This window comes from Setaria viridis, chromosome 5 (genome assembly GCF_005286985.2).
Source record: "Setaria viridis chromosome 5, Setaria_viridis_v4.0, whole genome shotgun sequence".
Taxonomy (NCBI): Eukaryota; Viridiplantae; Streptophyta; class Magnoliopsida; order Poales; family Poaceae; genus Setaria; species Setaria viridis.
In genome coordinates, this window is record NC_048267.2 from 38,848,209 (window position 1) to 38,873,331 (window position 25,123).

The following is a 25,123-nucleotide window of genomic DNA, read 5'->3' on the forward strand; positions in this document are numbered from 1 at the left end:
TCCAAAACATGCTAGGCATCCCCCCTTGTTTGGTGGTCACCCTGATGAGTGGCTGAGTTCAGCAGCGCGTGGATAGCATTTTCTCTTGTCAGATGTGTTTGCCGTCCTTGCCGGAACGCTAAACTCAGCGGCTTTGCAGTTTGCACTCCGGATCGTGTTTCTCTCCATCTAGCTCAACGCATCACGATGACGAAACATCCATCGCTCCGGTGCACTGGACGGGATTAGCGCTCTTTTGCCAGAGAGATGGACGGATTCAGACATTCTCTATTTCTCTCATTTTTTCAAGCACTCTAAAATTTCTCACAAAACAAACTTCGCATCAATTTTTTTCAAAACAGCATGAGCGGAGGAGAGAGATGTTACATGTACTGATCATTATCCGTGATGCTTAGTTTTGTAAAAATAATACAGTTCCTATAAAATTACAGGCGGAGTAATGGGGGAACTTGTGAGTTATTGAAGGCGAAGAAAAATGTCACTCTAAAAACAAAAAATAAAAATAAAAAAGAAACTCGTGAGGATGACGGCGAAGAACTAAAGTGAATGGAGATGAAACTCCTGGTCCTGGACGAATATCTAGCAATTTCTTCTCCACTGTCAGTAAAGCAACAACCCGCATCAATTTTTGTAGAAAACTGCACTAGTGGAGGACAGAGAGATGTTTCATTTATATATGATATATCGGATCGTATGATCCATGATGCTTGTTCTGTTCGAAATAAAGTTTCTATAAAACTGGAAGATCATGTAGTAATAGCTAGCTAGAAAATTGTTGAATTATTGATTGAGAAAAAAGTTACTCGAAAAGAAAAAAAAAGGGAAAAATAAAAGAGACTCACTGCCAAGAGCTACTAAATGGCTATTGTACTGGACTAGCGATGCATATTTATTTAGTCCACTAAATCAAACCCTCAAGATATATATATATATATATATATATATATATATATATATATATATATATATATATATATATATATATGTGAGTATACTTGGTAGCCAGCCATAGAATAGTCTATTCTATAGCCAGGCCAACGGACGCACCAGATGAGCGCATCTAGCTCCACCGAGTGAGCCAATCCACCCAGCTTCCACGCTAGCGCGTTCCCCTGTTGGCCTTCATGAGCCGAGCTGGCCTAGCATGGCAGCTGACGTTCCGCGTTAATTACTACCGTAATAAAGCGCAGAGCCCGCACAAGCCGATCGAGTTGTACCAGAGCCGAGCCAGCGGCGTGATGCATCGTAGCTGGCTTTCGTAATCCTGTCCGTGATTAACGGCTTGCTGCTGCTTGTACTAATAAACAAAAGATGCCTGCCCCATTAATTTTTAACCACATGCATGCGGGACTTACGAGAATTAATCCATGAACCATATTGTGTTGTAGTCTACACGTGCATGCAAGTGCACAATATTTACCAGAATAAACTATAGTTTTGTGATTTTGTCTACCAGCACCTGCAAAGTGCAAATCCGGTAATCGTAATACATTGCCACAATTAGACATCACGCTGTTTCGAGGAACCATTTACTATATTGACAAGAGGGATGTACCATGAATTAGTTACGGAAAATCCAAGGGCTCAAGACAGTAATTGAGATGGGACTAACCACAATTGAGCATCAAGCGTTTCTGGTAAACGAAATACTATAAGATCGAACAAATTTACGAAAAGCCAAATGGCATGATATTATATTTTCTAGAATGGCATCAACAATTTACCACAAGGTACTTGCTAGAATATCGTCATCAATTTGCCACAAAGTACCTACCAAAATAGCGTCATCAACTTACCAAAAAGGTATTTACCAAAATAGCTCATCAGTTTACCACAAAGGTACAAGAGTAGCGTCATCAGTTTACAACAATGGTATTTACCAGACTGTTGTCATCAATTTACCAGTCTTTTGGAAGTTCTTGGGTTCAGAATCAGAGTCCATTTTAGAGAAAAAAGATTACTTTTTGCAATTTAGTCTCTTATTCACAGTTCAAAGCGAAACAATATATCTTTCTTTGCCAAATTGACTACTACAAACGACATTACATCAACAGTAAATAATATGAGAAATTTACAGAGCTTTCTTAACACCTCAGAATCTGTAAGAACAATTATCTACTCAAAGTGAACCTACCTATCACTAGCTTACTGGCACCAGTAGATAACTAGATAACTCTTTGGTCCCATTGACTATATCAGCACATTTGACCAACAGGTCTGAAAAATCAATTGATGAATTGGTGATGGCGGCCGTGGAGCAGCCAAAATCGAGCTTTCTCTCTTTATTAATCCTACGCTTTGATTTTTCATGTACGAGTACGATGGATATGTGTGTCGAATCCTACGTGTGCATATGTATCCACGTCGAGTTCCTCAGGTAGTCAGGTAGCTGGAGAAAGCTCATTATATTATCTGAGTGTGTCCGGATGAGTGTTTGATCGCGTGATGGATGGTACAAGAACTGCATAGCGTTATCAGCTGCTGCCGAACTCATTTTAAGTGCCATCGTCTCTGCAGGGTGGGACGACCGTGTAATTAAGTTCTGCTGGGTTTTTTTTTTCAACTTCAGTGATACGGAAAACAACATATTTGCATGACTAACTCATCCCTTAAAGAATCCGTTCCTGTATCCACCAACTTTTTTTAAACAGAAGCCGGCGGGTTAACTTAACTGCCGGTCTATTAATATAGTAGCGTGTACTAAGTTGTTATTGCAGTCTTGTACTGCTTCTGTACTGGTAGCTGGCTATATATAAAGCATGCACACTCATGATTCAGACCAAACACCCCCAAATAAAATATATGCCGTGCCTCCCCCGTCTCCAAAGCTGAGAGAAAAGCAAGCAGGCCGAGAGCTGCCTTCTCGATCGATCGGTCGTTGTTGTTGTGCAGCTGTTGGGAACGGTCCTGCGCATTCGTGGTTGCCATCGATTGAGATAATGCTGGGGGCTTTAGTAGCGCCGTGTGATAACCAATGGCTACACTCGCCAATTGATAAATAGGTTGCGGCACTCGTTGATGCAAATGAAGCCTCCATTTGGGTCTCCTGTAGAAATGTTGTTTCTTGTTGAAGCGTCTGATACAGCGTAGAGAACTAGAGATGCAGATATGCACGTCCAGCGTTTCCCCCGACCAAACATAACGACAGGCTAGTTGGCACCGCCAGTCGAAGCGGATGCCCACGCTTCTCATCCTGAAGAAATGACAGCCGTTTCTGTAAGATCAGTGGAGTCCCTCATTCTCGGTAGGTTGGCTAGAAACGAGGAGTTTTAATTTGAAGTCACTAGGGAGAGTCCGTTCCTGTAAGGTTGTAGCACCAATTGCTTGCAGTAAAAAGCTCTTGCAGTCTTGTACTTCTATACTGATAGCTGGCGCTATATAATGCACTCACACTCGGCAAGTGTTGGGACTGAAGACAGAAGCTCGATGGTTGAGTCGCTGAAGTGACCAAGGAAGCACAGAAACGAGATGTGTAAGTAAAGTGAGCCTGTAGGCTGTATGGCAAAAACAGCAACAACAACAAGCTAGGTAAAAAGATAGGGGAACAAAAGAAGAGACGGCATGGGCGGCTCACTTCCACTCTAAGAATGAGAGAGAGAGGGGTTGAAATGAAGAAGACCGGTTTGGTTTGCACGTAGTAGGATTGTATGAATAGGATGCAACGGGAATCACGGAGCTTAAGATGAGGCGCTTAGTTGGGCTAAACTTAAACTTCATTAGGCTTCTCTTGTAGAACCTTCCATGTTACCTGAAGTCGGGTTGCAAGACCATTCCATGCCAAGACATGCGGATGGACAAGTTTTGAAAACGATCAAGCTGTACCTAAGTTAATACATTCTCCACGTGACCATTATAAAGATCAACTTTTAATAAGTAGCTGATTATTAGATATTCTATATTTCGATGACAAGTTTAGAAGAAAACCAAATTTCAAGGTCTAATCATCCACTCTCTCTTGGGCAAACGGACAAGTAACAAAATGCAAATACGAGAATCGGGGTGAATACTGCAGAAACTAAACAAATTTGGGGGAAAGGGCACTGTTTTCTCGGCTCCAACGCAACACTACGATTTTTCTCAAAACCAAATTGACTATCGAGAGCATAATCTAGCTAGATGATATTACAACAACATTTTCGATTTTATCAAGAGTAACTCCTCCGCGGTCACCTTTTTCCAAACACCACCAACCAGTAATCTACCCTTCAAAGGATAGGTCAGTTCTGGCATATCTGAAATATCATATTCTGGTGATCTTGGTATGTTCAGAATGCTTTCATCCTCCAACTCCTCAGACTGGGATTCAAACCTTTCAGAATGATCAACCTCCTCAAAATTTCCATGCTGTTCTAATGTGGCAACCTCCGGTCCATGATCCACAACATCAAAGGCAGGAAGAACAGCACATGAACTAAATGAACAGGGTATTGTTCCTATTGGACAGGGAGTCCATGACTTTGCCACAGACCATCTGTTATGCTTCTCTGGTGTGCTCGTGTTGAATGATCCTTCAGTGGTGCCAGTTTCCGTTAAGCATCCATTCTTCTGCCTCTTCAACTGCAACTTGAACATTTCCAGTGTCTCTGTTGCCTTTTCAATTGATCCAAGTTCGTTGCATATGGTTCTTGATTGTCGGAGAACTTTAGCCAAATTAGGAAGTGATAAGACAGGAAGTTTCCTCAATTTCTCCTTCACATTATTACTGTTGACCATCTCAATCAACAGCAGCGCTGCATCTATGATACATTTTTCACCTATAGTGGATAGATTCAGTAACTTCCATAGAAGTTTTGCGAGGCAAAAACGAGGGACTGCATTCTTTTCTGAAGAAAGTACTCCTATCTCATGAACAAATCCAATGTAGCCTGAATCCTTGAGCTCTTTTATGCTTGTGATAAGCCATAGAACCAAGGAGTATAGCCTTTTCACTTCAAATGGCGCAACTGGTAGACAAGCAAAAGATACACCTATAAATATAACAACCAATAAGGACAGAAACAGGCAGCACATATTGCACTTCACGAGACTTAGGAAATAAGAATAATTTCTGCAGAAAGCATAGAACAATGGAATATGATACTTTTCAAAGTACCTTTGTTTGTGAGTTCTTCCTTGGCATCGATCATTTCAATTACTGACTTCAGTACACTAAGCAGCAATCTTGGTTCTTTCTCTGAAAGTTTCATTATGATAGTTTTCATATCACTGTTCGATATTTGAGTGTCAGATGAGTGATTAACAGCAAAACTATGAGTTTCTTGCATGTCACTGCTTTCAGGGGACTCTGGAGCATCGAGTTGCATAAGATCCAATAGGACAGAGACAACCTCAAAGGGATAAGCGTAGTATAGCCGTCGAGTGTACTTTATGGCTTTGACTATCAGTTTCTCAGAACCTGCAATTTAAAAGCAACACAACAAACAGTGAGATGTCTTGGTTATGAAGATACATTCCCTTGAGAGAGACTTATATCTATCTACAAATGGCGATTTACTCATTTCTTATAAATACTACTAAAGCAGATTGACACCACAGATGGTAGCAATCACACATTCGCACTAGGAATATTTAGAAAGTAGATGATTTAATTGCAGCAAACAAAATTTTCATGATGTGCATTATTTGCATATTCCAGAGCCTAATCCTAGTTTTATTGGCATGAAGAGGAAAAATAGAATTCATCAATCTTCCTTGCAAAGTGCAATGCATAGATCAAAGCAAATCGTACCAATCTGTCAAAGTCACTTGGGCATTGTATTCCATGGATTCAAGATCTATGGATTTATAGTTGTACTATTAAGTCTGATAACTAGCGCTTGCTTAATCATAAAAAGTGGGTTACATTTATCTTTCCTTGAAGTTATGTTTTCTATGGAAAGTTGTAGGTATGAGCGTTTTAATTAGTGCAATCGATGTAACGGTCTAACGGAGAAAACCAAGTACATGTAAGAATAATGCATCTCTAATCATCCAAGCATCAGGCCTACCAGAAGCTGGTCAGAGAACTATTAAGCAAGAGAAGGTCATCTTGCCATTATACAGAATCTCTGTGCAACTCCAAGCAGATAAATCCTATATCTACCAGCAGCCACAGCAAAACCCCAAAAAATCCCGAGCAAGAAAAAATGCCCACCCAAGGTCCAATGCACCAGAGAAGATCCAAGTGGCAGGATCAATTACAGTTCTTTCTATAAGCTGCTGATACTCACGTTTCCTTTTGGAACCTGATTTTGTTTCTTTTGAATCATTCTCCTTCAGAAAGCAAGCAATCTCATGCAATCTCAACCGCAGTTCCACTTGAACATCAGGAATTGAATTACTCTGGCGATCCCAGTAAACACACTTCAACCAATCAAATGCCTGAAATTAATAATCTTATCTTAATAGGTAATTTATCATGGGTAGAAACAAAGAAACAAATTCAAAATCCTGGAACTGTCGCTAGCAACTGAATAAACTATATGACAAGAGATCCCGTAGATGATAGCAATTAGCAAACTCATTTTACCTTAATGCTTGCCAGGCGTAACAGTCGCAGGGAGGGAAGATTGCGATGAGAACTCTCTACATGCAGCACAAATAAAAAAGGCATAAACTTTTAGTGATTATATGAAAACCAGATGAAAATCAAATATACTGGGGATTAGTTCATAATGCTAAAGGGTGTGAGAAACAAAATCTTCTAACCATGCCGAATGTCCACTAGAACTCGTGGTATTCCAACAGCCTCAGCTAGTTCAGATATTGAACGGCCAGTTTTCTTATGTGGATTCTCCACAAAACCATTTACGAGTCTGACAGTAGAAAAAAGAAGTAGAGAATAAATGTTTGTTGCTTGTCGAAGTTTAACTGTGGAAAAGAAAACGAAAGCATATATTACACACAAGCTGATAATTGCAGCGAGAGTTTCCTCACCTCATGATTGCCATACTGTACAGCATCGCGAGCATCTCCTCTGACTCCATCGCATCATCAGCAGCCAATCCGCTCCTAGGGGAAAGAGCAGCAAACAACTTGTGGCATATAAGACTATCCAAATTCCGCGACTACGGGCAGATTCAAACTTTCTAAAAGCATCGTACCGGAAGAAGGGATCCCGCAGCCGTATCTCAACGAAAGCGGCGGTAACGTCCACGGGGATCAGGAGGGAGCCCCTGCTCCGCCACGCCGAAATCTGAATCAATCAACGAAACACTCAGAAAAATCACACCCCTGTGCTGAAAAATCGGGGCTTTCTCGGGCTATGGAGAGGAGGGTGTTACCCTGCGAAGTGCGGCGGCGGGGAAGGGGGAGAAGAGGCCGTCGCGCACGAAGCGCCATTCCTCCCAGCTCGACCACGGAACCAGCTTCCGGCCGGTGGAGAGGCCGCCAGCACCAGCATAGGAGCCGCTCGCTTCGGGCGCCGGCGCCGCCTCCGCCTCCGCCGCCGCCATGGGAGCCGCGACAAGCGGGAGTCGGAAGTCTGAAGTCTGAACCCTACTGAACCCGTTACCGTGAAACTGACCGATGGGGCCGCAGAGTATTGCTTAGGAAGAAGCTGACTCACTGCCGTGTGGGGCCACGATGTAAGCCTTGTACGCGAGGGTGTTTTTGCAACTTGAGCAGAGGAGTTGAGGCGCGCCGCGCACCGGCGCATCCCCGCGGGCGGCCCTCCGACGGTCGTGGAGACGGGCAGGCGACGGCGTCCGCGACGCCGGAGATAGTCCGGGCGCCGCCGGCATTCTCCTTCCGCTGCCAGCATCGTCCCTCTCCGACCTGTCCAAGTGTCCAGTATCAGCAAGTAAGTACCCAAAATCGAACTTCCTGCTTTCATTCGTGCTAGTGTGATGAGATTTTTATGTGGATGTTAGTTTTACATAATGGGATTCTCGCGACTCGCGAGGACGTAGCTATACGAACCAAAGCGTTGCTGTAAAATCTGGGGATTATAAACTGCTAGAGTGTGACTTGGGTGTTTCCCTGGCCTAATGAAGAAATGGGAGCTAATTTTCTTTGGCCAGGCTATTTGAACGAAGGAGATCGAAACAAAAACATTATAGCTTCCTAGTGTAGTACATTCTAGACTTAAGATTAAGACTTGGGAGTAGTATTGAATAAAGCTGTGGAGGACGATATAAATTGTCCAAAATGTTTTTTTATATAATACTTGTCCGAAATGTTATAAGTGGATAGGTACAAATTGATGATTTTCCTGGGCAAGTATGCTTTACACCATAGATCTTATCGTTAGCATAAGCATTCGTAGCTATGTTACAGATCATGTATGCTACTGTTTCCTTTTAGTGGGTATATTAACATTCTGCAAAGAACTCAATAATTCTGTACTAGTAGAGTAGTATATATACTGTTCTACGAGTACACCTTAGGTCCTCAACAATATTATCAACATGGTATTTCTAGTACCATAGTTTCTGTTACATTACTACAACTACATATATGGTCGCAACCCACTTAGTAGCAGCTAATTACTATCAAGCTGCAGGGGTTTTGTCGAAGCAAGATCAAATTGGAAGCTTTACATATTTTGCAGTTTGGTTTGTTTCACACTCTTATTTAGCCATTTAGGTAATCGAACTTTAGATATTTAAATTAGAAGAGAAGTAGGAAATACATAAAGTTAATACCTGTAATGTTTCATAGCTCATGAACAGTTTATTCTCTCTCCAGTTTATGCATGTTACTGGAGCTATAGTGAATCTTAGCCTTTGTTGACAGCAAAAATAAAAAGAGATAATTGCATCGTCAATGTCACTTTGAGGAGAAGTGGCCGTGCGCCACCTTCTATATCTGTTCAGGCAAAATAACATCTCCATCAATCTCAATGTCTGTGATATGAGCTATCTTGCCTCGATCTACCCCACCTTCTTGGCACCGTTGATTAATTAGGGGGCATTGTTTGATGTAGAGTTCCTTGAGCCCCCTAGGAAGGCCTTCTTCGGGCAAGCATTCAATCTCAGGGCAATTGCCAATCAGTAGTGTTTCAAGTGAGGAAACTTCATGCAGGCTCGGAGGCAAACATTGGAGGTCATCACAGCTTGATATCTCCAAGAATTGAAGCGTGTGAGGTAAGCCGTCCACTGGGAAGTTACTGATATCAGGGCAGTCAGCAATTTCAAAATGCCTGAGATGAGGAAGGTATCTTAGGCCGTTTAGAAGCACACATGCTAATTGAGAGCATGAGTTTAGACGGATGTCTTCAATTGAAGTGGGAAGCAAGCCTCCGTCAAGTGCTGTCCAAGGCACGAGACAAGGGCACTTGTAAATGTGCAGGCTCTGTAGTGATATAAGAGGACGGAAGCACTCCTTTGGTAGAGAAACAAGCTCTTCACAGTGAGCTATTGTTAGACTCTTGAGAGCTGTCGGTTTACGTGCAAGCAAGCCTACACGCAGAGATTTAAGATTTGGACAGTCATTTATGTATAGGGATGTTAGAGAAGACGGACTGGCTCCATTGTGAAGCTCTGGAAGCGAGTTAAGTCCAGATTCATATATCCTTAGTGATGTCAATGTTGATGGAAGAGGGGGTAGCTTCTTCAGGTTTGGGCACCTAATAAGACCAAGTTCAGTTAATTGAGGAAACAACTGCTGAGCATCATCAAAAATCCACTCTCTCAAATTTGGCATATCTTCCAATAGAAGCTCTTCTAAAGATGGAAAACATTTCAGTTGACCAAAACCTGTGAACTCACGTCCAAGTTGTGTCACCTCGGTTGCTCCCGCTATATCAAGATTTTTTAGGAAGGGAAGCTGACCTAGAGGTGGAAGCACCTTGCTTCTGCAGTTACATATGTGAATAGTTTGTAGATTGGGAAGAGATGAACTAGTGAGCCAGCTAGGTAACCTCGCCCCTGGGAATCCTTTAATCATCAACTCCTTTAAATCAAGATGTGGTTGAAGGCCTTCTAGGACTTCTTGATGTTCTGAAGGAACTACTATGCATTCCTCGTCCCATATAAGGTGTAAAGTTCGAAGATGTTCTTTGGTCCTCAACTTTGCACCAAGTGCCTCTTGTCCATCAACTACATTGTTAAGGCCACGAATTGAAAGCTGTCCATGAAGCTGGTCCATGTTCCTCAACTCTGTGATCTTGTGTCCTAGGCGCTTCCGTACAATAAATTCCTCTAGTTCCTGGAGGCAGATCAAACATCCAATTCCAGGTATACTGGACAATATCCTTGTGCTTGCTTCTAAGTGGCGAATGTTAGTGAGCTTAGTTATGCCTTGTGGCACTTCTCTTAGTGAATTGCAATCACTCAGCTTCAGTATTTGTAAATTGTAGAGCTTAACAATAGAAAGCGGTAATGTTTTGATTTCAGTGCTAGTGAGGTCTAGGAAGCGAAGCTGTTTCAGATTTCCTATAGATTCCGGTAGCTCTTTAAGACCTCTTCCATGCATATCGAGCACCCTAAGAAATTGGAGTTTCATAAAGACACCATCAGGCAGTTGAGACATCTTAGACTTGTGTCCATGCATAATGATTAGTGTCCTTAACTTCCTGTAACCATAAAGTGGGTCAGACTGCATGCACTTGCCACCATCCTTGCATGGAAATGAAAGATGACGGATCTTAATAGCACTCTCATGTCCGCTTTCATGCTCAAATTGGTCACAGTCTTCCACGGAGATAGATTTAGCAAGGTCATGCATGGCATCATGCATGACATAGTTATCCTTGTAAGGCTGGAAGAAAGATCTGCTTAGTAGCTCATTAAAGTATGCATTCCCGGTGTCCTCCAGTCTCCTCTTGCTAGATTGCCTGATGAAACCAAGTGCAAGCCAAATCTTAACCAACTTCTCTCTCCTGAATATGTAGTCTTTGGGATATACAGAACAGAACGCAAAGCACTGCTTGAGATAAGGTGGTAAGTGGTTGTAGCTTATCCGTAGAGCTGGCAGTATGTTATTTTTGTCTGCTGGTAGTTCCCAGATATCATTTCTTAGTATAGCCTTCCATTCTTCTTCATCTGTTTTGCAAAAGAGGAGGCTCCCTAATGCCTTTGATGCAAGAGGTAGTCCCTTCAGCTTCTTCACAATGTCCCTGCCAATCACCTCCAACTGTGGTTGTGCGCTGCAATCACCATCCCTGAATGCATGGCTCTTGAATACAGACCAGCTATCATCATCAGAGAGTTGTTGTAGCCTGTAGGGCTCTATCCCGCCCATTATTCTGCCAACATTCTCATTTCGTGATGTTACCACTATCTTGCTTCCAAACCCTCCTGAAAGTAAAGCTGCTCTATAGCTCAGCCATTTATCACGGTCTTCATTCCAGACATCATCCAAGACAAGTAAGTACCTCTTGCCCTGTAGAGCTCTGGAGAGTGTTTCCTGAAGCATGTTCATGTTAGTGCTAACAAAAGATTGGTCATAAGCAGCAGCCTCAAGAGTTTCCTGTGTCATCTTTCTCTCATCGAAACTTTCAGACACATAAATCCAGATTCTCAACTGAAAGTGTTCTTTCACTCTGTCATCATGGTAAGCCATCTGCATAAGAGTGGTCTTACCAAGCCCCCCCATGCCAACAACTGGGATGACAGAAACACTGCAGGAATTATGTCCACTGTCAGACAGCACAAGCCTTACTATTTCCTCTTTGTCTGCCTCCCTGCCAAATACAGCTGCACTATCTACAAGGGAACTTGACTGCGGTCGCTCTGAGGTATCACACCTACTCATTCCACTTAATATCTGGAGCCCGATGGTATCGCGTTCTTTTGCAATCTTATCTAACCTCTCCAATATGCTGCTAATCTGTTGTTTTATTCTGTACTGATGTAGATTCCTACGCAAGAAGGAGGTGGGAGGACTGATACTTGCCTTTGTGGGGAGCTTCATCTGCCTCTGCTTCAGATGCATACTCTTGGCTGAATAGCTATCCAGCAGATCATCAATGTCATATGCGACTTCCTTGAGCTTTGCCAGCCATCCCCTCACAGATGCATCTGCCAACTGCTTTGCCTCTGCATCATCAAGGAAGGCCTGCAATTGAGAGAGGGTGGAAGAGAGTGTATCTAGCTTGCCGTGGATGCCTTTATAAGAACTGAACTGATCAAGAGCTACTTCTGACAATTTCTGAAAGAGGGTCTGCATGAAGGCTCCCAAAATTGCTTCTGCAGCCATGGGAGTATGCTTCAGTGTTTCCTCCTCTTGTGGTCTTATTCTTGGTTTGTTTCAATTATTAGTCGGAACCATGAAGTGGGGAAAGCTGAAAGATGTTCACACTCCCAGAGAGCCAAAGCGTGTGTTGACATGTTGACCTGAAGATGGCGGATGGCCTTTTCCATTCAATTTCGGTACTCGAAGCATCACTGGCAAGTGGCAAGTGAAGATCTGGCAAGTGAAGATCTGTTACAGATCTGAAAGGTCGTCTGCGTTTTTTCCCCATACAACTGAAGCGACCTGCTCCTTACACGTCTGTTTGTGTTCTGTAAAAATGGTGCACAGAATTTTTCTTGAAGATAATCTGGAAAATTCGAACAAAAGAAGTTCTAGGTGTGATAATTCAATGCAGATTCGTTGAACAAGATGTTGGGTGACTGGTGAGTGAGGAAGCTTCGCTCTTTTAAAGCCACAGGAAAGGACTGGGGGAGCCAGTTTTTGACTTGCTGAAGGAGACAGCTAACAGCTCGTTTTGGCAGGGAGCAGGGAGCTTCCGGTGGTAGATGTTGTACCTAACCATTCGTCATATCTCTATGCTACTTTGGTTGACTTCTTAGTACAGTATCTACTCAGTGATGTAAGATGTTCCTGTCGAAGTGTCTCTGAACAAAAAGGGTGTCGATTTCGTGAGCAGTTCTACAACCTTAGAGAGAGTGAAATCGGACGAGGAAAAAGAATTGTGTTCTCCATATTTGCGCATACAGCAGTGACGGCGCAAGAAGCGCGACGCAGCTAAGCTCTGCAGAATCGCGGTGGAGGGACAGTGGAAGAAGGCGTCTGCCTGGCAGGTTGGAGGCAAATTCGTCATGTTAGCACACTCCTCTCATGAACCATGATACCACGATTACTGTTATGGCAGTTCCAGACTTTTCAGTGGCGCTCCTGTTGTGAACGGCTGTTTCTCTTCTTTTTGCTGTAGCGTTCGCACTGATGCTGGTTCTTCGTGATGCTCCGGAGTAGTACTGATCCTGCTGAACTGGGGAATCTATGCCTGTGACAGTTTGTCTTTGTAATGTCTTGAGACTGATTTCATAGACCTGGCAACACGTGTTGATATCCATGCTTTTGTGTGCCTACTGTGAATTGGCCACTAGATGGATAAGAGGATAACTCTCTACCGAAGTGTTCTCTTCATTGGATATTGTCGAAAGGCACGTGCAGGGATTGGCTCTCGGTGACGAGCACGAGCGGAGCTAAAGTTTGGTGTGGCGTGAACACGATGAACGGTGACCTTGCGGTTGTGAGAGCTGGTGGTCAACAGCCTCGATGGAATTATCTGAATGGATTGGGACGGAGCCCTGTGCGCCGGCCCTAGATCCCCACCAATCGCAGAGCTGCTTTCCGATTGTTAAATACTACAAGGCTCGTCGCGCCGCGCACGGTACGCCAAGTGAAGTGAGCTGCGACGGCGACTCTCTCATCTGCTCTGCTTCTCCGCTCCGCTAGCTCCGCCGGCAGCGCGGGCCATGGTGACGCCATCCCGTGCGCTCCTCCTGCTGCTACCGCTGCTCGCCGTCGCGGCATCTCATCCGGCGCACGAGGTGGGTGTGTTTCGACTCTGTCCGTTGCTCCTCCCCTTGTCGTCGCATGTTTGGCTGCTCTGGTCGGTCGCCTGACGTGGCTGGATTCGGCTGCGCGGGTGGGCAGTTCTGCGCGGCGGGGGGTGACGCCGGCTGCGGCGACGGAGGGGACGGCACGAGGATCCTGATCAAGGGCGGGACGGTGGTGAACGCGCACCGGGCGGAGGAGGCCGACGTCTACATCGAGGACGGCGTCGTCGTCGCCGTCAGGCCCAACATCCCGGTGAGTACTCGCCCCGCGCCTCCGTGAGATTGCTTTAGATCCCGGTAGCCCAGCGTTCTACTTCGTTCGAGGATGGCTTGGCGATTGCCCACTCTGTTGCGTTGCGCCCCACTTGCAGCCATGTTCCTGGATAGTCAAGTGGCCCGAAGTGCTCGGGATTCCTGACACTTGATTATTCTATGATAGAAGAATCAATTTTTATGATTGCAGTTATCGACTTATCGTGTCATTTCCAGGTCGGTGATGATAATGTCAGAGTGATCGACGCAACTGGAAAATATGTCATGCCAGGTGAGTAATTTTCTTACTGTATGTTATGTGGTGAATGCACGCAACCTGTTGTTACTTGTTGCTCGGTTTACCATCCTTCTGGCGGATTTCCAGGTGGAATTGACCCTCACACGCACTTGGCGATGGAGTTCATGGGCACCGTGACCATAGATGACTTCTTCAGCGGCCATGCTGCTGCACTGGCAGGTGGGACGACGATGCACATTGACTTTGTCATTCCAGTGAACGGCAACTTGACTGCAGGCTTGGAGTCCTACAAGCAGAAAGCAGCAAATGCAGCCATGGATTATGGCTTTCACATGGCCATTACCAAGTGGAATGACGAGGTTGCAAGGGAAATGGAGGTGATGGTTAAGGAACATGGTCAGTGGACATTCTGGTTTTTCTGTACTTTCAATTGCTTTGTCGAACAATTGCGTTATCCATTACATAAAGTGGCCCGTCCATATTAGTTTTACAATTAGTTTTAAAAAAAAGTAACAGTAAAATATTTTCCGTGAGACAATCCATATTTTGTTAGATGCTGAAGTGTGTACTATTGATTGTCACAATTGCAGGGATCAATTCTTTCAAGTTCTTCATGGCATATAAGGGTTCCCTGATGGTCACGGATGACCTACTCCTCCAAGGCCTGCGGAAATGCAAGTCCCTCGGTGCCCTGGCTATGGTACATGCAGAGAATGGGGATGCTGTTGTGGAGGGACAACAGCGGATGATCGACCTTGGAATAACTGGCCCAGAAGGGCATGCTCTCTCAAGGCCCCCAATTGTAATTACAAGTTTAACATTCCCTTTTATTGTTATGCTCCTTGATATATGTTCAGGCTTCCGCTGATAGCGAAGGCAGCATAGGAACTTTTGTGCTTTACTCTTACATGAAGCTATTGGAAGAGTCAAATAATTTAATTTTCCTATTTGCTGCAGTTGGAAGGAGAAGCAACTGCACGGGCAATCCGCTTAGCCACTTTCATCAATACGCCACTGTACGTTGTTCATGTGATGAGCGTTGATGCAATGGAGGAGATTGCCAAGGCTAAAAGAGAAGGTCAGCTGCCTGACATCTTTCTTCCACTATTTTGATGGTCTCCACTTTGGAGCCATACCAGAGTTCCTACTGTCAAATTGGGCTACGGTCCTCAGAGGTTAGCTGGTTTTCGATGACCACATAGGACCTGAGAACTGGATGACCCTTTTGATCATGTACTGAATATCTTGCTTGACTTAAATTTAGTAACATTCAGCATGGACTAGGTTGATGAAAACTTAAAACTTTGCAGGGCAGAGAGTCATTGGTGAACCAGTGGTTTCTGGACTGGTACTTGATGATTCTTGGCTTTGGGATCCTGACTTCATAGTTGCTTCAAAGTAAACGAGAAACAAGCTCACTAGTATGTTCTTCGGATTATATATCCTTGTATCTCATATGTGCTTGTAGGTATGTGATGAGTCCTCCGATCCGGGAAGCAGGGCATGGTAAAGCACTCCAAGCTGCTCTCTCATCAGGAATTTTACAGGTGATGCACTTTGTGTCATACTCTGAACTATCGAGTTCTGAAAAATGTGGTTTACTTATTAGCATATAATCAATGGTATAATAATTTCTTAGAAGCAACGTTTGTATTCTCCTTTTCAAAAAAGCAATGTTTGTATTACCTTCTATGAAGAAGGAAACTTATGTTGCATTTTCCGTAGTTGCATAAGCATCTAATTGTACTTTGTTTCTATGCAGCTTGTAGGTACTGATCACTGCACATTCAATTCCACACAGAAAGCCTTCGGCTCTGATGATTTTCGGAAGATTCCCAATGGCGTAAATGGTAGGGTCTACGACTTAAATGCTAAAAGTGAACAGTAGAATTTCTAGTGTCCTGTTTCAGTGTGAATATAAGCCAATTAAGACATCTCTCTCTTGAATACTTGAATCCAGGTCTTGAGGAACGGATGCATATTATTTGGGATAGCATGGTGGTAAGTTCTGTTTTTAGAACAGTTTAAAAGAAATTGACAATCAGTAATCCATAGGTTCTGTATTCAGTTCCTCTGCCCTGATGCTTATGCAACACAAACAGGAGACTGGCAAGATTTCTGTCACCGACTATGTCAGAGTGACAAGCACAGAATGGTATTACACATTAACTTTGCTGTAATCAGGATTTATTTTTCTAGTAACCAGATAAACTTATCAAAACGCGTTGTTCTAACTACCCAACTACAATGATACTACAAATTACTCGACCCTTTTCAGTGCCAGGATCTTCAACATATACCCTCAGAAAGGAGCAGTCCTAGAAGGATCTGACGCAGACATCATCATCCTAAACCCTGAAAGGAGCTTTGTGATGGGTGCCCACACGCACCATTCAAGGTCCAACACAAATGTATATGAGGGCAGGAAAGGAAAGGTCAGTTCTTTGCACATGTGAAACAGCAGTATTTGGCATGGAACTCGGATCCGACTTCTGAGTTATTCTGTTCATTTGTAGGGAATGGTGGAATTAACGATCTCAAGGGGCCGAGTGGTATGGGAGGATGGTGTGTTGAACATCACTCCCGGTTCAGGAAGATACATCAGGATGGCGCCTTTTGGCTATGTATTTGATGGCATTGAGAAGTCAGATGCCGCCTACAGAGCTTCCCTCCGAGCTCCTGTACAGCGTGGTAAAGCTGCTGCTTAACAATGACTTGCTCCATCTGGTTCGCTCCATCTAGTTCGAGAACGAGCTGCTCCAAGGTGAACACCGCCCGTTCCATGTGTATACAAAAAAGGGGGAAACTTTATTTAAGTTCAGATTCAGGATTGGTAAAGGCCTTAACTTGCCTATGTACATCGAACACATTTGTGACCCAGAAATTTATTGGTTCCAGACGATTTGTACAACTAGCAACTTGTTATTCCAATAAATGAAAGGAAAAGTTACGGGGTGTTTGGATACGAGGTGTTAAACTTTAGCAGGGTCACATCAGAGGTTCGGATACTAATTAGGAGGACAATACAGAGCTAATTATAAAACTAATTGCACAGATGGAGTCTAATTTGCGAGATGAATCTATTAAGGTTAATTAATCCATCATTAGCAAATGGTTACTGTAGCACCACATTGTCAAATCATGAACTAATTAGACTTAATAGATTCGTCTCGCGAATTAGACTTCATCTGTGCAATTAGTTTTGTATTTAGACTATGTTTAATACTCCTAATTAGTATCAAACATCCGATGTGATAGGTGATAAAGTTTAGCAGGGGTATCCAAACACCCCTTGTACACCAAACTTATATGAATTCACGCATTCAGATGCTTGGTGCAATGATAATCTTATTACATCATTTATCACCCGTGCTGTAATATCTGTTAAATCCTTCGTCATATCCATCATGAATCATCCCCAACGCTTACTAAAAGAACATGATTATTGATTGGTTCATGAAGGATGACCTACTTAGTCTTGTGATTTCTTTGGAAGAAAGAACTGTGCAAGCAGATGTTCAACTGTTTAGTTTGACATAGTTGCAATGCGAGCAGATGTTCAACTGTTTAGTTTGATACAGTCACTCGTATCACTCACAATGATGTTGCACTGATTTATCCACCGATAGTATCCACCAATTTGATCCCTGATAAGATCTTAGATTATTCCGCATGTATTTACAACTCCTGGTTTTTTTCAAAATTGTTACAAACTTGTCCAATAACTCATAATGACCTACAATATGAACTGAGCATTCACTTGAACACGTACATAAGAAAATTCTGCTCCAAATATCTCACCAACACATGAGCAATGTGAAGAAACTAATTGACATACTAGAGACAGTACCTAAAATTATCCTATTATCAATTAATTGAATTTATTCCCGTGGACGGGCAAGCCAAAGAGAACTAAGAGCACGCAGCCGAGAGAAGTAGTCGCTTATTGCAAGTAGAGCCCGGGCAGATTGACGAGTGGTTAAGATGCGTTGCATTTGCTGAAGTGTTTGTAGCCGCAGATTATCAGCCTGCAGATGACATTGTTAAAAAGAATTATGTACTTCCTTTATATGACTGCTAAAGTAGATTCAGTTCAAATTAGCTTTGTCCCAGATGTCATATATTAAAAAAAAAACGGAGAGAGTATGTTATTATCTATCAACAGGTTTTTTGAAAAGAACAGCCTTTCCAGTAATGTAACTGACATTGAGGTATTTCAATCAGAGTAAGCTTGTATGAGCTGCTCAGCAATTTTGTTCTTCAAGATATGGTTATGTATATACATAAGAACATAATTGATATAATCTGCACAATAGGACTTAAACAGTATTCAATAAATTAAGCAAAAGAAAGGTAATGCTGTGTTATGAAATTTGCAAGCCCATGATTTGCATGACAAACCTGTCGTAGGAAGTTTTCAAGGGTGCCAAGTTTTCCCATAGCCATCGCCATCTGTCCCATGTAACTCGCAACATTGCCAGAAGATCCAGCAGGGCCCAGGGATCCAGATGCTAGAGTTTCTGCAAGCGACTGTTGTAATGCTTCCATCCCTTGAGAAAGAGCATCTTCAGCTTGTTGGGAGGACTGTTGCAGGTTGGATATACCAACAAGCTGCTGGTCAGTAAGAGGCTCTAGCTGGCCTGCCAGTAACTGCAACAGAAATGTTGGTATAAAATTTAAAGAACTAGATGAGAACATGAGCACGGGTCAGAAGTTTGACTCATAAAAAGATAGAAGTCAATCATCATGCATTTTACATGAGGTATTTAAAAAGGACAATTAACAGATTTGCAGTTGGTCATCTTCAGACAGAAAATCCTAAAGGTCATTAAGCAAAACTTTTCGGTTAGAAGGAAAACCCTTATTGAGGGGACCTTGGAGTTCAAAGGCAAGAGACAATAGGCCAAGGAATTTTATCGTGCATTCAGAATAAAACCATTAGATCGGTACCTTAAGAAGCTCAGATGATCGGAAGCCACCTAACCACATGAAACACCTCTCAGCAGGGGTCTTCCACATCCCAGACAGCACATGAAAAACATCTGCTTTGGCTGCCACACCCTTGAGCCTGAAAATTTCATCGTAGTGTGCCATGATGCTATCAACAATACCCCGAAGATCATTATCACCGGCATGTGCATTGACTGCAGCCCTCAACTCATTTACATGTTTGTTGTGCTCCTCCAACCAGCGTGCATACTCCATGTCAAATGCCAAAGCTCCTACAGAGCAGAAAACATGAACATAAAGTGGAACTGGCAGTATGATGGGATCAAAAAAACAATTTATGATGTTTGCAAGGGTAAAACTACCTGTAAACTTCTAATCTTAAAGAAGCTACAGTAATTCTTTAGGAACTCATCAAGCATGTGTGAAGTGCTACTGTAGCTTGTTTGAGTTGTTTCATGTGTTCGCTGTGTCCTTACTTTTTACCCATAACTTATGAGTGATTAGGAGCACCCAAGAAACGGGCAAAGAAGTCAAGTCTCATAATGCATAGTACACAGTAGATGTACATTAACTTTGAACTTCTAGAAAGAGTCATGTGAGTGTAGTATTACCATTTCCGCTTGTTGATTGAGGTTGATCTCCTGATGTCGAAATAAAAATACCCTGAAGAATTACACATTGGTCAATGCATGTACAGCATGTTTAACTCCAGAAACAACTTACAAATTATGAATGGAAATAGAAAGACCTGTTGGCGAGCCCGCTGAAGCTCTTGCTCTAACTGAGTAAGTTTCAGTCTGCTACTCTCAAGGTTTTGGATGTAGGTCTGGTCAAAATACGCGATGAAACATTGCAAATTGATTCTACCAAAATGGTGCAACAAACGATAAATAGAATTGAAGGGGGGGGGGGGGGGGGGGGGAAGGTAGAGTCATAGACACAGAAATGCTAATTGGATCTGCAACCGTAAGTATGAGAAGCAGCTAGGCACACAGTTCTTGCTGGATTCATGGTCTACTAATAGAGCTCATGTGCAAAATAATATGTAACGTCAAGAGTGATACCATACTAGGGTGATGATTGATGAGAGCACCACATAAATGGAATCTGACAATAGTGAAAGTTCAGAAACGTTCCAAGTCACCTTCTTTCTTAAACGGCTTTTCCTGGCAGCTTCACGATTTTGGGCAAGACGGCGAAGTGTCTGTTTAAGAAATATATATTTACTTTCAGAAGTGGATTCACATGATCCATGTATCATAAATATAGTGACAAGAGTACCTTCTGATCTAGTTTGTCCCTTGATTTGTCACTAGAATCAGAAGCTGTGGGGCCAGCAACCAGTCCTTGTTCAAACTGATGGGCAGAATATACTTTAGGATAAGCTGATCAATGTTACTAAAAGATGAGCATATTTACAATGAAGCATTCTTTCCAACAATAAATCTATTAAGTGTGTTAATGGGAAGCATAAACCAACTGACTACTTGATTAAGCATGATGAATATACACCAAGCTAAAATGTGAAAAGAATTATTTCAGCAGCTACACCTGAGTACCTGACCAACATCCATGCAATAGTTCATCAAATATTGGGAGCAAATCGTACTGGTATATGCAATGGCTTTATTTAATGCACCATACATGTAATTTGTGCAAGAGAACGTTAATGCCTACTATTCGTTCAGGTCATTGCATATATATGGTATTGAAAATTCAAAGCATGCATGTTCCAAATTCAAAAACTCTTTGTGAAGACATCAGAAACCTCCCCAAACTGAGTATGAACAATTCTGTGAACATCAAGTTTATCATGATTATCATGATAAAACAGACCAACAGAGGAGTGAGATGAGAATGGTTGGTACCATCTGATTCCTCTCATCAGTATCTGGATCTGTTGATGTGTCAGTCATAGGACTATCAGCCATAGCTGACTCTCCCCAGTTCTCAATGTTACCAGTTGGTAAAGCCACCAGATTTGGTTGTGCTCCTGTTTGCTGTTCTAGCGACTGAGGGTCAATCCTTGCTGCAGCTGTTGCTGCGGTTGTGGTATTTATATGAGACGGAGAAATAGGCTACAAAGAGGAAAGCAAATCTGCATCAACTCCCAATGTAGATGGAAGTGTATGGGACATCACTTAATTGATGGGCTTTTGAGAAGTGACCAGAATTTTTAGTGTGTGGCCTGCATACCTTTCCGTAATTTCCAAACTGAAGAGGATTATTGCTAATTGTATGAGTATTTGTCTTCAGATTGAACAAAGTGCCTGGATATCAGAAAATGGTAAACGAGAATCAGTCAAACTATGGGCAATTGAACAGAAAAGTTACTAGTTCACATACACCCATAGAACTACTCCACTCTGTGAAAGGCATTGCAATGTATACAGCCATGGCGGCAGTGCTTGCAAGGTGACACCTCTACTGCGTGTGGTGGCAGATACAGATTGTAATCCAAGTTTTACAGCTTACAGGTACACATGGTAAACAGCAATGATATTTTTGTAAGCAATCATACCAACAAATGAGTCATAAAGTGCAACTAGGTATCAGATTAAAAAATTGAAGGCCAGATGCATAATACTACATATATTCCCAAAGCAGAAAAAAATGCAATTGCTCATAATTGAACTTCCTAGATCAACAAAACAACATATATAAGAAGCAATTTCTAGCATCTTTGATTGAGAATTGAACACATACCTGTATTAATATTAGCAAGATCTTCTATTCGGAATCCAGCAGACTGTGCAAGCGCCCCAAAGTCAGCAACTCGAGAAGGTTGCATGCTGTTCATATCTGTGTGGCTGAAAAAAGCAGTTTCACCAAAATAAGTTACTGGACATAAAAGGACAATATACACTTCTTTTCCGAAAATTTGATCTGCACTGTCAAAAGATCCACAATATATTAACCATGGGAAGATTACTTTTGTTTTATCTTTCTATTTCAATGTGGCATTCAATTGCAATGGTTGCAGGCTTGTGCCTATTTACTAACCATCAAAGGGACCATGGGTGCAGACAGTAGAAGACAAGAACTTCAATTTATTTCAGAACCATACAGAACCAGTTCCTTCAATACACAATGATTGCGACCATGAAAGACCCTTACATGAATCATACAAGGCTTAGCAAAAATGTATATTTTTTCACCCAATACTTGGCTAGTCCACACTTCACCCAAAATACATAGTACTAAGTTACTAATCCAAATGAGTTGGGTTGCGCATGGCCAACCCTTAGGGGGCCCTCTTCTCCTTTCATGAAGATCTGGACCTACCACTGCGATGATCTCCGGTAGCCTGGTTGGGGGCATGCAAATGTGGTCCAGTGATCAGTGGCAACAAGCCAAGCCCCTGACAGTTGACCCGGGGCAAGCTGCCAAGCTGTTAGGCCAGTGCAGTGAGTGAGGCCGCATGGGAAATCAATGGAAATCATTGCACCTCCCAGTCCTTGCACTACCAGAGCATAAGGCCAACAGAAACCTCGCTACTTCTAACAAAGTTATCATCCAATGATTACGGCACATGAGGCGGAGGTCTAATCTAATCGGGAAAGCTATCAGCTTTTTCCTCCTGGAAAGCAGAGGCAATCACCACCGCAATCCATGGCGCTGCGTCGTACCATGATCAATTAACCAGCAGTAATCAACAATCATCATGATGCTCATGCACGGGCAGGTGAGACAACCACAGAGCAAGCAGAAACGGGAAGAAACCATCGGAAGACAGAGAAGCGGTAGCGCGGGGACGTACATGGAGTGCTGAGGAGGCCCAAAGCTCGGCATCGCCCCGCCCGCATCTTCCGCTGCCGCTGCCGCCGCCGCCGCCGCCGAACCTCCTCGCCTACTCTCCATCGGCCACCATCAAGGCATCAATCACCATGCAACCCCGGGCGCCGCCGTAGCCTCACCTCGTCGCAGGCTCGCAAATTCAAACAACCGTCACAAGAAGCAGCGACGATTTTTGCCTCGGAGATAAGCACCACCAACACCAGCAGGCAGCAGGGTCCTGTCGAAAAAACTTGGATTTTTGCACGGCCTGATCAGTTCGGCGATTTGACAGGGGAGACGGGAGAGTGTGGGAGCGATAGTGGGTTGAGGAAGCAACCGATTGTGTTTGGGCGAAGCGAGGAGGTCAGGAGGAAATGGAGGAGAGAGTCCGTCCACTCCAGCGGCGGCAGGGGCAGGGGCCAGCAGAGGTTGCCAATGCCTCGAACTGCGGCCATTTTATAATGATTTCTTGGCTTGTGAGTCCCACGGCCACTGGAGGAGGAGTGACGTTTGGACCATGCCAATCTCAAGGCGGGAGCCATCCGCTGCTTCAGCAAGCACAGTGGCCTGCGCTGAGGCGGGTCCATCATCCACCACCTGGCGATGATCAACCTGCAAATCCTTGATTTCTACCCACCTAATATTGTTGGTCACTTTTGTATGTTTGCAGTGACGTACCAGGATAACTGAGTTTTGATTCTTCTCGGGAATTTCTGGCTGGGTTGGTTTCCACCACAGCCCCTCTCTTCTCTTTATTCCAACACTATGCACAATAGTTCCTTACAGTACCACTAATTACAACAATACACAACGCTCCCTCAAGTTAGGCTAAAGATATTCAACATGCCCATCTTGTTACATGCCAACTCATTATCCTTAGGACTTAGACCTTTTGTGAGACAATCAGCTAGTTGATCACGAGAATTGACATACTCTAGCTTTAAAGCCCCATTGTCCATCTTCTCCTTGACAAAGAACTTGTCAATCTCCACATACTTCATTAGGTCGAACTGGACCGGGTTATTTGCAATGTTAATTGCAGCTACATTATCACAATGTGGAAACATGGTTTCATTTCTCAACACCCGAAGCTCCTTCAAAAGACTCTTTAGCCACATCATTTCACATAGAGTCAACGCCATTCCTCTCTGTTCGGCCTCCGTAATAGATCGAGACACCACAGCTTGCTTCACCATGAAACAAGGTTACCCTCTACAAACGCACAAGATCAAGGCTCTATTTCGATGGTTTCATACGAGTGATCTAATAATGCATGATATATACTTATTTGTTGACCGGGGGAATTTCTGCTGGGTTGGTTTCCACCACAGCCCCTCTCTTCTCTTTATTCCAACACTATGCACAATAGTCCCTTACAATAGCACTAATTACAACAATACACCAACATTATTTATTCGCAAGTTAGCTCCATTGTGATGTAACCTTTCTTTGGTAATACATTAGAATTTTGTGATGAAATGAATGGATAAAACATATATTTGTTTGCGATCCCTAATTTGCAAAATCGAAAAATCTAAGTGGTTACATATTGCGCACATAGTTAGGTCTTGTTTGTTTTTCTACCCAATTTGTATAAGCTAGTTTACACTGTACGTCACTGACAACAAGCCATGGCGCCACAGACGATCAGGAGCTTTGGATGCAAATTTCCTCACCTGCCTTTGATAATTCGGTACTAACCTGTGCGCCGTTTCCCATGATTTGTTAAATCCTCGTTATCTCTTCAACTAACCCCCTCGGGAGCACCACAGGTTTCCATTTCTCTATCATATCTTTCACGTCACAACAATCCGGATTTCATTTCCTGTCGCCAAGCTGAAAACTGTACAATCAAATCAGAGGAAAGCTCGCATGCTTTTCGCTAGTCTACTGTTTATCCTTTTCTCTTTACTTTCATTGAGCAGCATAGTAACTCTTATTCACTCTTTTTTTTTCCATTGGGTAAAGCTGTGAGTCTCATTTCAAAGGAGTCTTGCAGATCATCTATTCATCCGAGCTGGGTCTGCCTGCTCATTTAAATATACCGCTATGCCACTTCATCATGCAGCCGATCCTGACCGTCCAGTCTTGTGGCTCTCGTTCGTAATCGCACGAGCCGGGCTTACGTGGCCCTATGATGTTGGGCCTACCTGGCTCGTCTACTGTTTTATCCTTT

The 25,123-nt window shown here is 43.2% G+C and overlaps 4 protein-coding genes across 8 annotated transcripts; 1 reads left to right on the top strand and 3 right to left on the bottom strand.

Annotated features, from left to right (window-relative positions):
* Positions 1-3,986: 3,986 nt before the first annotated feature.
* Positions 3,987-7,433, bottom strand: LOC117858976 (uncharacterized). Of its 2 annotated transcripts, none has more exons than XM_034742137.2 (8): positions 7,263-7,433; positions 7,083-7,174; positions 6,916-6,990; positions 6,688-6,794; positions 6,509-6,564; positions 6,210-6,360; positions 5,093-5,395; positions 3,987-4,943 (listed from the first exon to the last, which is right to left on the bottom strand). In XM_034742137.2, the coding sequence occupies exons 1-8, from the start codon at positions 7,431-7,433 to the stop codon at positions 4,123-4,125; spliced, it is 1,776 nt and encodes a 591-aa protein (XP_034598028.1). In that variant the 3' UTR covers positions 3,987-4,122. The 2 variants fall into 2 exon arrangements, with proteins under 2 accessions (XP_034598028.1, XP_034598027.1); XM_034742136.2 differs by having other exon boundaries at positions 3,987-4,967.
* Positions 7,434-8,767: 1,334 nt separating this feature from the next.
* LOC117858975 (putative disease resistance protein RGA3) lies at positions 8,768-12,120 on the bottom strand. The gene has a single exon (XM_034742135.2). The coding sequence runs from the start codon at positions 12,118-12,120 to the stop codon at positions 8,782-8,784; it is 3,339 nt and encodes a 1,112-aa protein (XP_034598026.1). The 3' UTR covers positions 8,768-8,781.
* A 1,443-nt stretch (positions 12,121-13,563) lies between these two features.
* Positions 13,564-17,185, top strand: LOC117858977 (dihydropyrimidinase). 2 transcript variants are annotated; one of them, XR_004641077.2, is made up of 13 exons: positions 13,564-13,700; positions 13,807-13,962; positions 14,199-14,253; positions 14,347-14,616; positions 14,811-15,022; positions 15,178-15,298; positions 15,531-15,618; positions 15,689-15,767; positions 15,983-16,070; positions 16,181-16,221; positions 16,289-16,375; positions 16,499-16,655; positions 16,737-16,877. XR_004641077.2 is itself a non-coding variant. In XM_034742138.1 (13 exons), the coding sequence occupies exons 1-13, from the start codon at positions 13,626-13,628 to the stop codon at positions 16,926-16,928; spliced, it is 1,587 nt and encodes a 528-aa protein (XP_034598029.1). In that variant the 5' UTR covers positions 13,564-13,625; the 3' UTR covers positions 16,929-17,185. The 2 variants fall into 2 exon arrangements, 1 of the variants encoding a protein (XP_034598029.1); XM_034742138.1 differs by having other exon boundaries at positions 16,323-16,375; positions 16,737-17,185.
* Positions 17,186-17,849: 664 nt separating this feature from the next.
* Positions 17,850-23,411, bottom strand: LOC117858378 (transcription factor HBP-1b(c1)). Of its 3 annotated transcripts, none has more exons than XM_034741436.2 (12): positions 23,285-23,411; positions 22,931-23,197; positions 21,877-21,980; positions 21,367-21,440; positions 21,039-21,248; positions 20,452-20,526; positions 20,315-20,374; positions 19,919-19,996; positions 19,782-19,833; positions 19,171-19,442; positions 18,622-18,870; positions 17,850-18,248 (listed from the first exon to the last, which is right to left on the bottom strand). In XM_034741436.2, the coding sequence occupies exons 2-12, from the start codon at positions 23,029-23,031 to the stop codon at positions 18,102-18,104; spliced, it is 1,422 nt and encodes a 473-aa protein (XP_034597327.1). In that variant the 5' UTR covers positions 23,032-23,197; positions 23,285-23,411; the 3' UTR covers positions 17,850-18,101. The 3 variants fall into 3 exon arrangements, with proteins under 3 accessions (XP_034597327.1, XP_034597328.1, XP_072149858.1); XM_034741437.2 differs by having other exon boundaries at positions 22,931-23,185; positions 23,285-23,408; XM_072293757.1 differs by having other exon boundaries at positions 22,931-23,378.
* Positions 23,412-25,123: the final 1,712 nt, after the last annotated feature.